This window comes from Cajanus cajan, chromosome 2, assembly GCF_000230855.2.
Source record: "Cajanus cajan strain Asha chromosome 2, NIPB_CcT2T_4, whole genome shotgun sequence".
Taxonomy (NCBI): domain Eukaryota; kingdom Viridiplantae; phylum Streptophyta; class Magnoliopsida; order Fabales; family Fabaceae; genus Cajanus; species Cajanus cajan.
The window spans coordinates 48,938,893-48,952,523 of record NC_138518.1 but is presented as its reverse complement, the minus strand read 5'-3'; the positions used below and the strand labels follow the sequence as shown (position 1 = coordinate 48,952,523).

The 13,631-nt window shown below is 29.6% G+C and overlaps 1 protein-coding gene across 1 annotated transcript; it reads left to right on the top strand.

The window, feature by feature from the left end:
• Window positions 1-11,429: 11,429 nt before the first annotated feature.
• On the top strand, window positions 11,430-12,391 carry LOC109817987 (uncharacterized). Its single transcript, XM_020383358.1, has 2 exons — window positions 11,430-11,894; window positions 12,041-12,391. Exons 1-2 carry the CDS (start codon window positions 11,430-11,432, stop codon window positions 12,389-12,391), a joined length of 816 nt encoding a protein of 271 aa, XP_020238947.1.
• Window positions 12,392-13,631: the final 1,240 nt, after the last annotated feature.

Below are 13,631 nucleotides of genomic sequence, written 5' to 3'. Positions count from 1 at the left end.
GGAAATTATTTATAAATCTATCTTACTATTTATAAATAAATAACATAAAGGGAACAACTTTTGTAATATATTTTTTCCTCCAAATTTTTTATATATATAAATGTTGTTATAAAATAATCTAATATTGAAAATTATTAAAACCAAACAAATATAATTACTAATAACTGCTACATTTATGTTTGATTAATTAATAATTAATTATACTAATAATAATACTAATAAATTCAATTTTTTATTCTGTCATTGCACATCAGCTTTAAGTAATTCCTTTCTTTGATTCTTCCAATTTCCAAAAGTAATTCCTTACTTAAAACTAATGCCACAATCTAGAATAAGAATATCACAATTACTTTGTCACCACATAATGCATGCTTTTCAAGTATTTTTGGCAACTAACACAAGGATGATACTTTCTCTCTCTCTCTTTTTTTTTTTTTTTTTTTTTTTTTTTTTTTTTTATTAACGATACTTGATTAATAAAATATATTAACGATACTTGATTTAAAATTCAAATAAAAATAAAAAAATATTTAATATTTTTGTAATGTCATTAATTACTAACAATGGCTATATTTATGTTTGATTAATCAGTAATCATGTAACTTTAAAATTACAATATCTATATTATCAAATAAATATTATATAATCTTATATATATATATATATATATATATATATATATATATATATATATGTGAGATTATAATAATTCTCATTTGTGATTTTTTCCTCATTCTATATTTTAATATTTTATATATTTACAACTATTATATGTTTATTTTAATGGTTTTTCTTAATACCGCTACCTAATAATTTATGATGATTTCAGTTTCTTCCGGTCCTCTCTATTTATTGCTCAAGCTCGGTTATAATATATATATTTAAATATGTTTTTAGTTCTTTAAATTTAAGGTAAATTTATTTTTTATCTTTTAAATTTAAAATTATTTTTTAATCCTGAAATTTTTAGAAAACTTGTTTTAATATCTAAGAGACCCAAGCAAGTAGCACAAGGGTTTTAGGCCTCCAATTATTTTTAACATTAATATACTACTATAAAATAAAAATACTTAATTTTAAAATTACACCTAAAATAATTTTTAATTAAAATTTTAAAATATTCTTACTGACTATGAAAGTTTATATTGGTACTATAAATACTATTTAATGAATAATAATTTTGAAATTTCTCCTAATCAATAATAATATTTTTTTTAAAAAAAATATTAAATAGTTATTTTTAATAGGTAAAGAAACCCTAAAACTCTCTAATTTCCTATCTCTTTCTATTATCCAAGTCTATCTCCTTCCTTTCTCTTTCTATGAGTCTCTTTGACCACTTCTTGACTTCTTTTACATTATTGCTTCAATTTGAGTTTTTGACATTTGTTTTGAGTGCCATTAACCTATTATCCAATTGCTACACTATTATTGTGTATTTTTGTGCATGTCTCTATTTGGAAGGCTTGGAGAGAAAGAGAATTGGAGTTTGTGTTGGCTTTTGTTCCTTTTGGGTGTCTCACTACGTCAATATTAAGTAAAAACTAAAAATTAGAACTTAATGTACTGTTATTCACTCGATTTTTCTTTTGTAAATGCTTGTTATATGTTCCTTTATCAAATTATCATGTTGTCTTTTCTATTAAAAAACGGTTAATTTAAAAGTTTGAAACCTAACAAAGTTTTTTTTATATATATATAATTCTACCCTAATCCTCAACGAGATTGATGAATTCATCTAAAATAATTTTATTTTTTATTTTATAGTTTAATTAATCTCAATATTTTTAATTTGCAGATTCAAGAAAGAGCATTAGAAATTAAAATTTTTTAAATTAAATTTAAGCGAACAAAAGGAGACTTGAGACATCAAGACAAATATACTATGATCAAGTTTGGTAGTTGACAATCAAGTTTTATTGTTTTAACTCAGTCTTATATTATATACTTATATTTAGTGTTATATATTATAATTTTTAATTTTATATAAAAATATACAAATATGTCAACTAGAAAATACGAATCAGGCCATTCAAAACTTGAAAAAAAAAAAGAAGAGAAAAGTCGAGGCTTTAATTGAATCACAAAAAGGAACTATGGATAAATTTATAAAAATAAGCAAGAAAAAAGAATTAGAAAATACAAGTTGGTGCTCTTTGAATAAACACAATAACGATATAGATATAGGTGAAAACAACAATAGAGAAGTAATTAATAAAGAGAGGATAATTCTGATTCTCAAACTCAAGATAATGAGGAGAGAATTACAAGATTAGATGATTCTAATCTTAGAAATATATATGATCCAAGTCAATGGGAGAATATTGATACAAAATTGAGAGACTTATTAGTAGAAAAAGGCTCTATTAAAGTAACTGATATAGATTTTCTAAAGGATAATTATTCTAGGCCCTTTTCTTCATCAAATTACACTAAAAAATTGCCTAATGGAGAGAAACATGAAAGAAAATGACTAATTTATTTAAGAGATTTGGATAGAGTCTTTTGTTATTGTTGCAAATTGCTTAATGTTGTTTCTTTTACAAGTAAACTAGCTAATGAAGGTAGTATAGATTGGAGAAATCTTAGTGCTAAGTTGAAGAGTCATGAAATAACAGTTGAGTGTTAAAGAACAAATAAATAGAGATAAAGAATATTGGAGAAAGGTGTTGTTAAGAATTATTGTTGTTATTAAAACCCTTAGTAAAAGTAACTTAGCCTTTTGTGGAAAAAATGAAAAGATTTATTAAGAAAGTAGTGAAAACTTTTAAAGTTTAACTGAAATGATTGTCGAATTTGATCCAATTATGTAAGAATATATTCGTTGAGTTAAAAATGATAAAAATCATAATCATTACCTCGGGCATAATATACAAAATGAGTTGATAAATTTGTTAGCAAGTAAAATCAAAACAAAAATTATGAAAAAAATTGTGGATGTGAAATATTATTCGATCATACTTGACTATACTCCAAATATAAGTCATCAAGAACAAATTAATTATCATAATTTAATAGATAATTTTGCATCACAAAAGGCTCGAAAAGGTCAATTTTAAATTTGAGGTTCTAAAAATAAACTTACCTTAAATTTGAGGGACTAAAAATAAACTTAACTTAAATTTAAAAGACTAAAAATATATTTAAGTCATATATCTATTATGTTATTTAATACTATATATATATATATATATATATATATATATATAATCTCAATTATGTTTTCTAATACTATATGCATATTCTCATTTGCGGTCTCTTCATATTCCTTTATTTTTTACTTTAATTATGCAATATCGCTTGACTTTAATATTATGTTTTTCTAAGAGAGACACTAATGAATATATTTTGTAAGACAATATTTGACACATTTTCTAAAGAAAAATGAGTATAAAAGGCTCAATTAATATATATATATATATATATATATATAATTTTAAATATGTTTTCAGTACTTTAAATTTAGGATAAATTTATATTTTGATCAAATTTAATATTTTTTTAGTCCTAAAATTTTTAAAAATATTGTTTTGATCTCTTAAGTCACCAATAACATATATAAAAATAATAAATTGAGATAATTATGCAGTATCGATTGACTATAATATATACAAGAAAAATGCTGATTTCCGACGGAAATTTCCGACGGAAATAGGTAAATTTCCGACGGATTTTGCTTTTTCCGACGGATTTCCGACGGATTTCAATCCGTCGGAAAAAGTGGCGTCGGAAAAAAAATCCGTCGGAAATAATTTTTCCGACGGAATTTTCCGACAGAAAATTCCGTCGGAAATTTCCGACGGAAAAATCCATCGGAAATTGCTGTCAAATTTTCCGATGGAAAAATCCGTCGGAAATTATAATTTTTTTTTAATTTTAATAAATTTATTAATGTAACAACTCTCATATTTGGCTTCTCAAGGGTTCTATTTCACAATATTTCACTGTTTAGCGTGTTTTATTCTTACTTGTGCAATTTCTAGGAGACTTCCCAGAAGGTCACCCATCCCAGTACTACTCCAGGTCAAGCACGCTTAACTGTGAAGTTGGTCACCCATCCCAGTACTACTCCAGGTCAAGCACGCTTAACTGTGAAGTTCTGATGAGTAAGCTACCGAAATGTCTATGTATGTTGTCAGTATAACTTGTACAAATTAATTCATTTAAGTCATCCTCAAATATACAATCTCATATTTGTACTATAATAATAATATATAATAATTTTATATTACGAATAATAATAATAATAATAATAATAATATATTTAATTATTCTTTATTTATATGTACTTACTTTTATAATTAACATCTACTTACTTTTATTTAAAATTATAATTTAAATTATTTAATTTTATAATTTATAATGATAATATAATTTATAAAATTATAAATATTTATTTATTACATACTTATAAATTAAATTTTAATATTTTAAATAAATTATTAATTAATTTAATTGAACGGTTAAATTTACAAAATTCACATTTAATATAAAGTTATTGAGCGGTGTAACACTTAGTAAAATTAATACCATTGTAATTATAGCTCCCCTCATGTATATATATATATATATATATATATATATATATATATATATATATATATATATATATATATATATGTGTGTGTGTGTGTGTGTGTGTGTGTGTGTGTGTCTATATATATATATGATTTAAGAGTAAAAGATTTTCAATTGAACGGTTAAATTTACAAAATTCACATTTAATATAAAGTTATTGAGCGGTGTAACACTTAGTAAAATTAATACCATTGTAATTATAGCTCCCCTCATGTATATATATATATCTATATATATATATATATATATATATATATATATATATATATGTGTGTGTGTGTGTGTGTGTGTGTGTGTCTATATATATATATGATTTAAGAGTAAAATATTTTCAATTTAACGGTTGAATTTACAAAATTCACATTTAATATAAAGTTATTGAGCGGTGTAACACTTAGTAAAATTTATACCATTGTAATTATAACCCCCCTCATATATATATATATATATATATATATATATATATATATATATTAAATGCGACTTTTACAATGTATTACACCGCTCAATAACTTTATATTAAATGTGAATTTGGTAAATCCAACTGTTAGATTGAAAGTTCATATCTCTTATAGATTATATATACAAAACTTTATATTAATCCAAGATGATTTGATACTTCATTTTTATAAAACAAAATTGATGTAATATATTCATTTCAAAATACACTAAAATATGAACACTTGGATTATCTTCCAGTTGTTGTTCAATTTTAACAAAACTTGATATACACGTATAAAGTGATATGAACTTTCAATTTAATGGTTGGATTTACAAAATTCACATTTAATATAAAGTTATAGAGCGGCATAATACTTAGTAAAAGTTACACCGATATAATTATAACCCCTTATATTATATATATATATATATATATATATATATATATATATATATATATATATATATATATATATATATATATACATACATATATATACAGCAACAGCTGCACGTTTGGAATAGTGAGGCACTTGCCCTCACTACTATTTGACATATACATAATTTTTTATCTAAAAAAATAATATATTTTAAAAAATAAAAATTATATTCTAATAAAATAAATATATAGATTCAGAAAAAATGTTTATTTATTTGATATCTGTCAAATTTTTGAAGGAAATTAATTCTCATGTGATAAAAAAATTTTCTTAATAATGAATTAATTTTTAAAAAAAGTTTAATTATAATATATATATGTATATATATATATATATATGTCTTAATATTCACATATATAATGTAATATATTAAAACAAATAATTTTTTGATAAAATAAAATTTGTAGCATGCATGTTTTTCTTTTGTGTTTTTTATTTATTGTATACGTTGATTGAAAAAATCAAAATTGTAAAATTGTATACATTGATTAAAAAAATCAAAATAAGAAAAATCATAAGATTTATATTCTATTTAGAATTGTTATTATAAGATATATTTTAAAATAAATTATCATCTAAAAATATATATTAGATATTAAAAACAGTTTTATATCATAAATAAATTAAACTTTATTTTTATAAATTTAACATATAGATTTTTATATTTTTAATAGTGTTAAATTATTATAAAATAAAAGTCTATGTAATTGTAGTTCTACCCAAATATTTAAAAATTTCTATGATAGATAAATAAGTCACACTTAAAATATATATTTTTAAAGAAAGTTAGGTTCAAACCAAGTAAATTATAATAAAATATAGTATAACCTAATTTATTTTCATCTTTAATACTAATCGTAGATATAAAAAACTTGTAATAAATAATTATAATACATATTTATACCTTTAAAAGATATATAAAATTTTTAATACTACAAATATATATAAGAAATTAAAAATAATAAATTAAAAGTAAGAAATTAAAAATAAATTAAAAATAAGATTTCCGACGGAAAATTCTGTCGGAAATTTCCGTCGGAAATTTTCCGGCAGAAATTTCTGATAGATTTATTTTTCCGTCAGAAATTTCCGACAAAATTGTCCGTCAGAAAATTTCTATCGGAAATTTCCGACGGATTTATATTTCCGTCGGAAATTTCCGACAGAAAATTTCTGACAGAAAATTCTGTCAGAAATTTCCGACAGAAATATAAATCCGTCGGAAATTTCCGACGGATCCATATCCGTCGGAAATTTTCCGTCGGAAATTTACATTTTTCTTGTAGTTATTATGTTTTCATTAACAAAGACACTTTAGATTTTGTAAGACAATATTTAACTATAACATAATTATGCTTTTGAATCATTTTTTGTTAAGGAATTCTATCTTAGACGAGCTATATGAATATTTCTATGTATAATCTTCGATTTGTAGGTATCATCAATGATTATGGATGAGAATTAGTAAAGTTAATACAAACTTAAAATATACAAGTCAAACATATTTTATAAAATTTAAATTTGTCTAATCTATTATTTATTACATTTTTTATAGGTTTAACCTGATATTTTTAAAAGTTTAGTATAATTTATTGATTTATTTAAAAGTCAATTTTACATTAATAAGTTTAAATAGACCAATAAACATAATTTTAAATAAGTCAAAAATCTATTTTTAAATACACTTATGAGTTTATTTTTTAATTTGCATGATAAAAAATGATTTAATCTATTATTATTGAATTTTAGATTTTAAAACGAAAATATAAAATTAATGTAAAAAATTTCGAAACCAACATAATTAAAAAAATATTGAATAATTTCATATTATAAGACTATAACAATGAACACCTATACAAGTGACAAATTCAATATTTTACTATTATTTTTATCTATATTACATTTGGCATATTTTAAATGGTGATACAAACTCAAGATTCATTGACCATCAAAATTCATTGGTTACTAGGACAACATAACGGTTGATGTATGCTGCTGAATCTCAATAGGTAAAATATGTCATCTAAAGCTCAAGATTCATTAGATATATCATTCCTATTGTTGTCTTAGTAACGAGATTCATTGACTATTTTGGTGTTGATGTATTTGATAAGGTGATGCTTCACTAGGGCTTTCCATGAGATAAGAGAGGCAAGTTTAAAGAAGTTGAAGATGGCGAAGACCCTTCAAGGCTGGGTCTTGAATGAAGAGGCCCAAGAAGAAAAAGATGTGGTAAAACAATATGATGAATGTGGTCTTGAATAAGATGACTTTTTCTAAAAGAAAAAGATATGAGATGCATGTTTCTTACTGATTTTATTCTTTCATATTAGGTTTTTTCTCTCATGATAATATATTTTGTACCGGAAGGATCCTATCGGCCACGTGGATCGGCCACGTGGACTAGCACGTCATGTCCTATCAGATATTGACGCAGCTCAGATATTGCTTCGGTTCGACAAGGGACCGAGAACCGTACCCTTTACCTATCGGCTCGGCCGAAAGCCGAAGATGACGTCTCGACCGTTCCATATCGGCTCGGCCAAAGGTCAACAGAGAGAATAATCAGCATGACGATCATGATTAACAAAGGACAACATGCAATTAAGGCATAACCAGCCGATTACCATCGTATTACCTAATTTGGTAAGTGTCAGAGAAGGCCCACCATGCTCAGGCCCATGACAGGTAGTATAAATAAGTCACACGTAACGAGGTATGTCACTGTTCATTTATTACCCTAGAGAATCGTGCTTGTCCTGACTTGAGCGTCGGAGTGCCTTTTGTAGGTACCTCCCCCCTCTGGAGCATCCACCTGAAGCTCTCGTTCGGCCCTCCACCTACCAGAAGATTACGAGTGTGCCCTCAGACAGGTACATTTTGGCGCCCACCGTGGGGCCGAACCGATAGCTTTGAAACGACAAACTGAGTATTACTTCGAAGAGACCAAGTATCATGGCGAAGACGAGAAGAACACACACCGAAGACCACTGATCTGAAGATGAGCACCAATCCGAAGCAGACAATGCCGAGACGGTTGACGAGACCAACATGGCCGAGATGGAACGCCAACTGAAGGAGGAAATGGACGCCCACTACTAGAAAATTGCAAAATAGCGACCGAAATTAGCGACCAAAATTTATCAGTCGCTATTTAGCGACTGATTTAGCGACCGATTATGAAAAATCAAAATAGCGACCGATTTAGCGACCAAAATAAGTCGTCACTAGAAAATCGGTCGCTATTTCGGTCGCTAAATAAGAAATTTTGATATTTTAGCGACGGAATTAAATTCGGTCGCTAAATTATAAATTTTGATTTTGTTTAGCGACGGAACTAATTCGGTCTCTATTTCAGTCGCTAAAATATAAATTTTGATTTTTTTTAGCGACAGAATTCAATTCGGTCGCTAAATAATAGTTAAAATTAGCGATGGAGTTGAATTCGGTCGCTAAATAGTAGTCAAATTTAGCGACAGAATTGAATTTGGTCGCTATTTCGGTCGCTAAATTATAAATTTTGATTTTTTTTGGCGACGAAATTGAATTCGGTCGCTAAATAGTAGTTAAATTTAGCGACGCAATTCAATTTGGTCGCTAAATAGTAGTTAAATTTAGCGACGCAATTCAATTCGGTCGCTATTTCGGTAGCTAAATTATAAATTGATTTTTTTAGCGACGAAATTCAGTTCGGTCGCTAAATAATAGTTAAATTTAGCGACGAAATTGAATTTGGTCGCTAAATAGTAGTTAAATTTAGCGACGAAATTGAATTCGGTGGCTATTTCGGTCGCTAAATTATAAATTTTGATTTTTTTAGCGATGGAATTTAATTCGGTCGCTAAATAATAGTTAAAATTAGCGACGGAATTTAATTCGGTCGCTAAATAGTAGTTAAATTTAGCGACGGAATTTAGTTCGGTCGCTAAATTAGAAGTTTTGATTTTTTTAGCGATCAAATTAAATTTGGTCGCTAAATATTAGTTAAATTAGGGACGAAATTGAATTCGGTTGCGAAATAGTAGTTAAATTTAGCGACGGAATTTAATTCGGTCGCTAAATCAGAAATTTTGATTTTTTTAGTGACGAAATTAAATTCGATCGCTAAATATTAGTTAAAATTAGTGATGGAATTGAATTTGGTCTCTAAATAAAAAAATTTGATTTTTTTAGCGACAAAATTAAATTCGATCACTAAATATTAGTTACAATTAGCGATGTAATTCTATTCAGTTGCTAAATATTAGTTAAAATTAGCAACGAAATTCTATTGGGTCACTAACTAAAACTTAAAAAATTTTATAAATTGCTTAAAAGTGATGATAATATTTTTGTTGAGTATCAATCCCATTTTTTTTTTTGTAAGACCAAGACATTAATTTATATTAAAAAAATATTTATATGCACTCCTACATAATTAATACCAATACTTATTTATGTGAAAAAATATTTAGAGGTTTTTTTTACGATTAGATTTTTAGGCAGTTTTTTAATTAGAGTATATGAATTTCAAAATTTCTTATTTATTTTGATCCATATTTATAATATATATTTCTAACTTATGATAACTTTATTTTTAAATGAATTTTTATATTTAAAATTTAAATTAGTATTTTATTAATAGTTAATAATTAGAAAATAAAACAAGGATAAATATATTTTTTGAATTTTATATCTTAGAATTAAGATGACTAAATATATTAAGTTAATTAATAATTTATTTAAAATGTTAAAATTTAATTTATAAAAATAATATTTTAAAAGAGAAGGGTTATAATAACATTGGTGTAACTTTTACTAAGTATTACATCGCTTAATAACTTTATATTAAATGTGAATTTTATAAATTCAACCGTTAGATTGAAAGTGTTTTACTCTTAGATCATATATACAGAATCTTACATGAATTCAAGATGATTTGATACTTCATTCTTGTAAAATAAAATTGACGTAATATATACATTTCAAATAAAATATGAGCACTTTGATTACTTTTAAGTTGCTGTTTAATTTTAACAAAAATTGATATAAACATATAAAGTGATATGAACTTTCAATCTATCGGTTGGATTTACAAAATTCATATTTAATATAAATTTATTGAGCGGTGTAATACTTAGTAAAATTTATACCAGTGTTATTATAATAACCCTTCTCATTTTAAAATATATAAATTATTACTTAAACTTTTAAATTTATAATAAATAATTTAAATTGTATCATAAAATTAATTTTAAATAGAAATAAGTAGATTGTTAATTATAAAAGTAAGTATATATATAAATAAAGATTAATTAAATATAATATAATTATTATTATTAGTAATATAATTATTATATATATTAATATATATTTATAACGGTCCGGATATACCAAAATGATAAGGATCCAAAAATAATATAAGTATGAGATTATATAGTTGAGGATAACTTAAATGAATTAATTTGTACTACTTATACTAACAACATGCATTGGCTTTTCGATAGCTTATCTCATAAGAACTTCACACTTAAGCGTGCTTGACTTGGAGTAATGCAGGGATGGGTGACCTTCTGGGAAGTTTCCAAAAATTGTGTAATTGAGGACAAAACATGCTAAAAACTTAAGTATTGTGAAATAAAATCCTTAAGAGGCCAAATATGAGTGGTTCATAGCGACCAAATTTGCGACATCTATAAAATTTAATAAAATAAAAAATAAATATTTAGCGACGATTTATTCGGTCACTAATTTGGTCCCATATACTTCAGCGACCAGAATGATTTCAACCATTTAGCGACCGAATTAGCGACCGAAAATTTTTCAGTCGCTAAATAGTTTAGCGACCAGGGTTTTAGAGACTGATTAAATTCGGTAGCTAAGGTAAATAGCGACCGATTTTTGCAATTTAGCGACCGATTTCGGTGGTCGCTAAATTGCATATTTTTTGTAGTGCCCATGAAGCAACAATGAGAGAAAGACGCTTGTGAGATGGCCGCTTTGAGGGAAGAGAACGCCGCCTTGAAAAAACGAAACCAGGATCCCACGTGGAAACCCTCCGAACCGACCCACACCCAGGGGTCGTTCCATTCCCACGGACATCACACTTCTCTCCCTCACACCTCTGTAGTCGCCCCGGGAAACCATGCCTCGGCTGCCCATGTAACCGGCCAACCCGCGTACGCTCCACCAACCGGAGCACACCGACACCCTTTCACCCCAAATATCATGCAATCCTCCCTCCTCGACCACTGGAAGTTCCTCACCCAGGTTACTCTCAGCACCACTGACGACGTCGTCGTGTTTCACATTTTTCCAACATCTTTGAAGGGAAGAGCATTGAGTTGGTTCACTCGTCTCCTGGCGAACTCGATCGACTCTTTTAACACCCTAGCATCCCAGTTCACTATCCAGTTTGCCACCAGCAGGCCTCACCAACTAACCTCCCTCGCACTGGTGAGCATAAGATAAGAGAAGAAGGAATCCCTTCGGACCTTCATGAGCCGATTCAACAAAGTGGCTCTTGAAATCTGAGACCTGAATCCGGGCGTCGCTCTCCATCATCTGACTACAGCTCTAAAGCCAGGACTGTTTGCTAACAGCATCTGCAAGAAACCCCGTCTGACATGGACAATTTGAGACGCCGTGCCGACAAATATATACAGATGGAGGAACTTGCGGAATTTCGCAATCAGGCCAAGGCGGAGGTAGCGGCCAAAGCCGAGAAGCCGGCCGAAAGCTCTTACCAAAGCTGCCCCAAGGACCTTGTCCCAAGAGACAAGCCTATTCGTGGACCGAGGTACTCTCATTACACTCCGCTAAATGCCAGTCGATCGGCTGTATTGGACCAAGCACTTGCTTCGGAGGTCCTGGCAGTACCAAAACGAGCCTCAACCCTTCCACGTGCCGACACAAGCAAGTCCTGTAAATATCATCATAACCGGGGTCACTAGACCGAAGAATGCGCAGCTCTAAAAGACAAGATTGAGGACTTAATTAAGCAAGGGCAGCTCCAACATTTTGTCAACCAACCTCGTTCTCCCCGATACGATGATCGTCGGCACCGTCGAGATCAGCCTGACCAAGACCAAACCGACAAGAGTCCCTACCGGGAACGAAGCCGGTCGAGGGGCCGAAAGGAAGATGAGCCGACAACCCAACCCCGAAGGGTCATCAGTACTATCGCCGACGGATTCGCAGGCGGAGGTTCCACCTCTTCAGCATAAAAAAGACATCTGCGAGTTGTCCGAACTGTCCACGCGGTTGAGCACACCCGACAGAGGTTGCCGGCCATCACATTCACCGAGGCGGACTTCAAAGGCATCGATCCTGACCAGGATGACCCCATGGTTATCAGTGTGGAAATTCACAACTGCATTGTTCGGAAGACATTGGTCGATCAGGGCAGTTTGGCCGACATCCTCTATTGGAACACGTTCAAAGAGCTCGGTATCCCGAAAGGCCGACTTGACTCCATACAACGAACCATTAATCGGATTCTCCAGTGAGCGCATCCAAACCAGAGGATACATCAAATTATCCACTCGATTCTGCTATGACAGAGCTGAAACCGGGATATCCCGGTCAAATACGTGGTTGTGCACGCCAACACGTCATACAACATTCTTCTCGGACGACCCTCTCTCAACAAACTAGGTGCTATCGTGTCGACCTCACACTTAGCCATGAAGTTCCCATCGGAATCCGACCGGATCATCACGGTCCACGCCGATTAGAAAGCGGCCAGGGAGTGTTATTTTGCTAGCCTTCGGCTACCCCGTCTTGAAACGACCGAGCCGCGTGGAGTGAAACGTGTACACACGGTAGCGCAAGAGCTTCAAACGATTGTGGACCTTGACCCTCGAATGGAGTAGGACGAGAGGGACGAGCCGATTGAAGACCGACAACCAATTGTTATCGGGCCAACCGACCTACATGTTGCCTACCTGGGCTCTAACCTGTCCGAGACGGAAAAACACGAAATTGGACAAGTCGTTAAGAAAAACAAAGACCTCTTCGCGTGGCGGCCGGCCGATATGCTAGGTATCGACCCCAACTTTTTGTTCCACAAACTCTTAGTGTGCCGAGAGACGAAATCGGTCGCCCAACAAAAAAGAAAGATGGGAGAAGAAAGAAAAAAGGCAGTTGAAGCAGAGGTATCCAAGCTCTTAGAAGCGGGTTTCATTCGAGAAA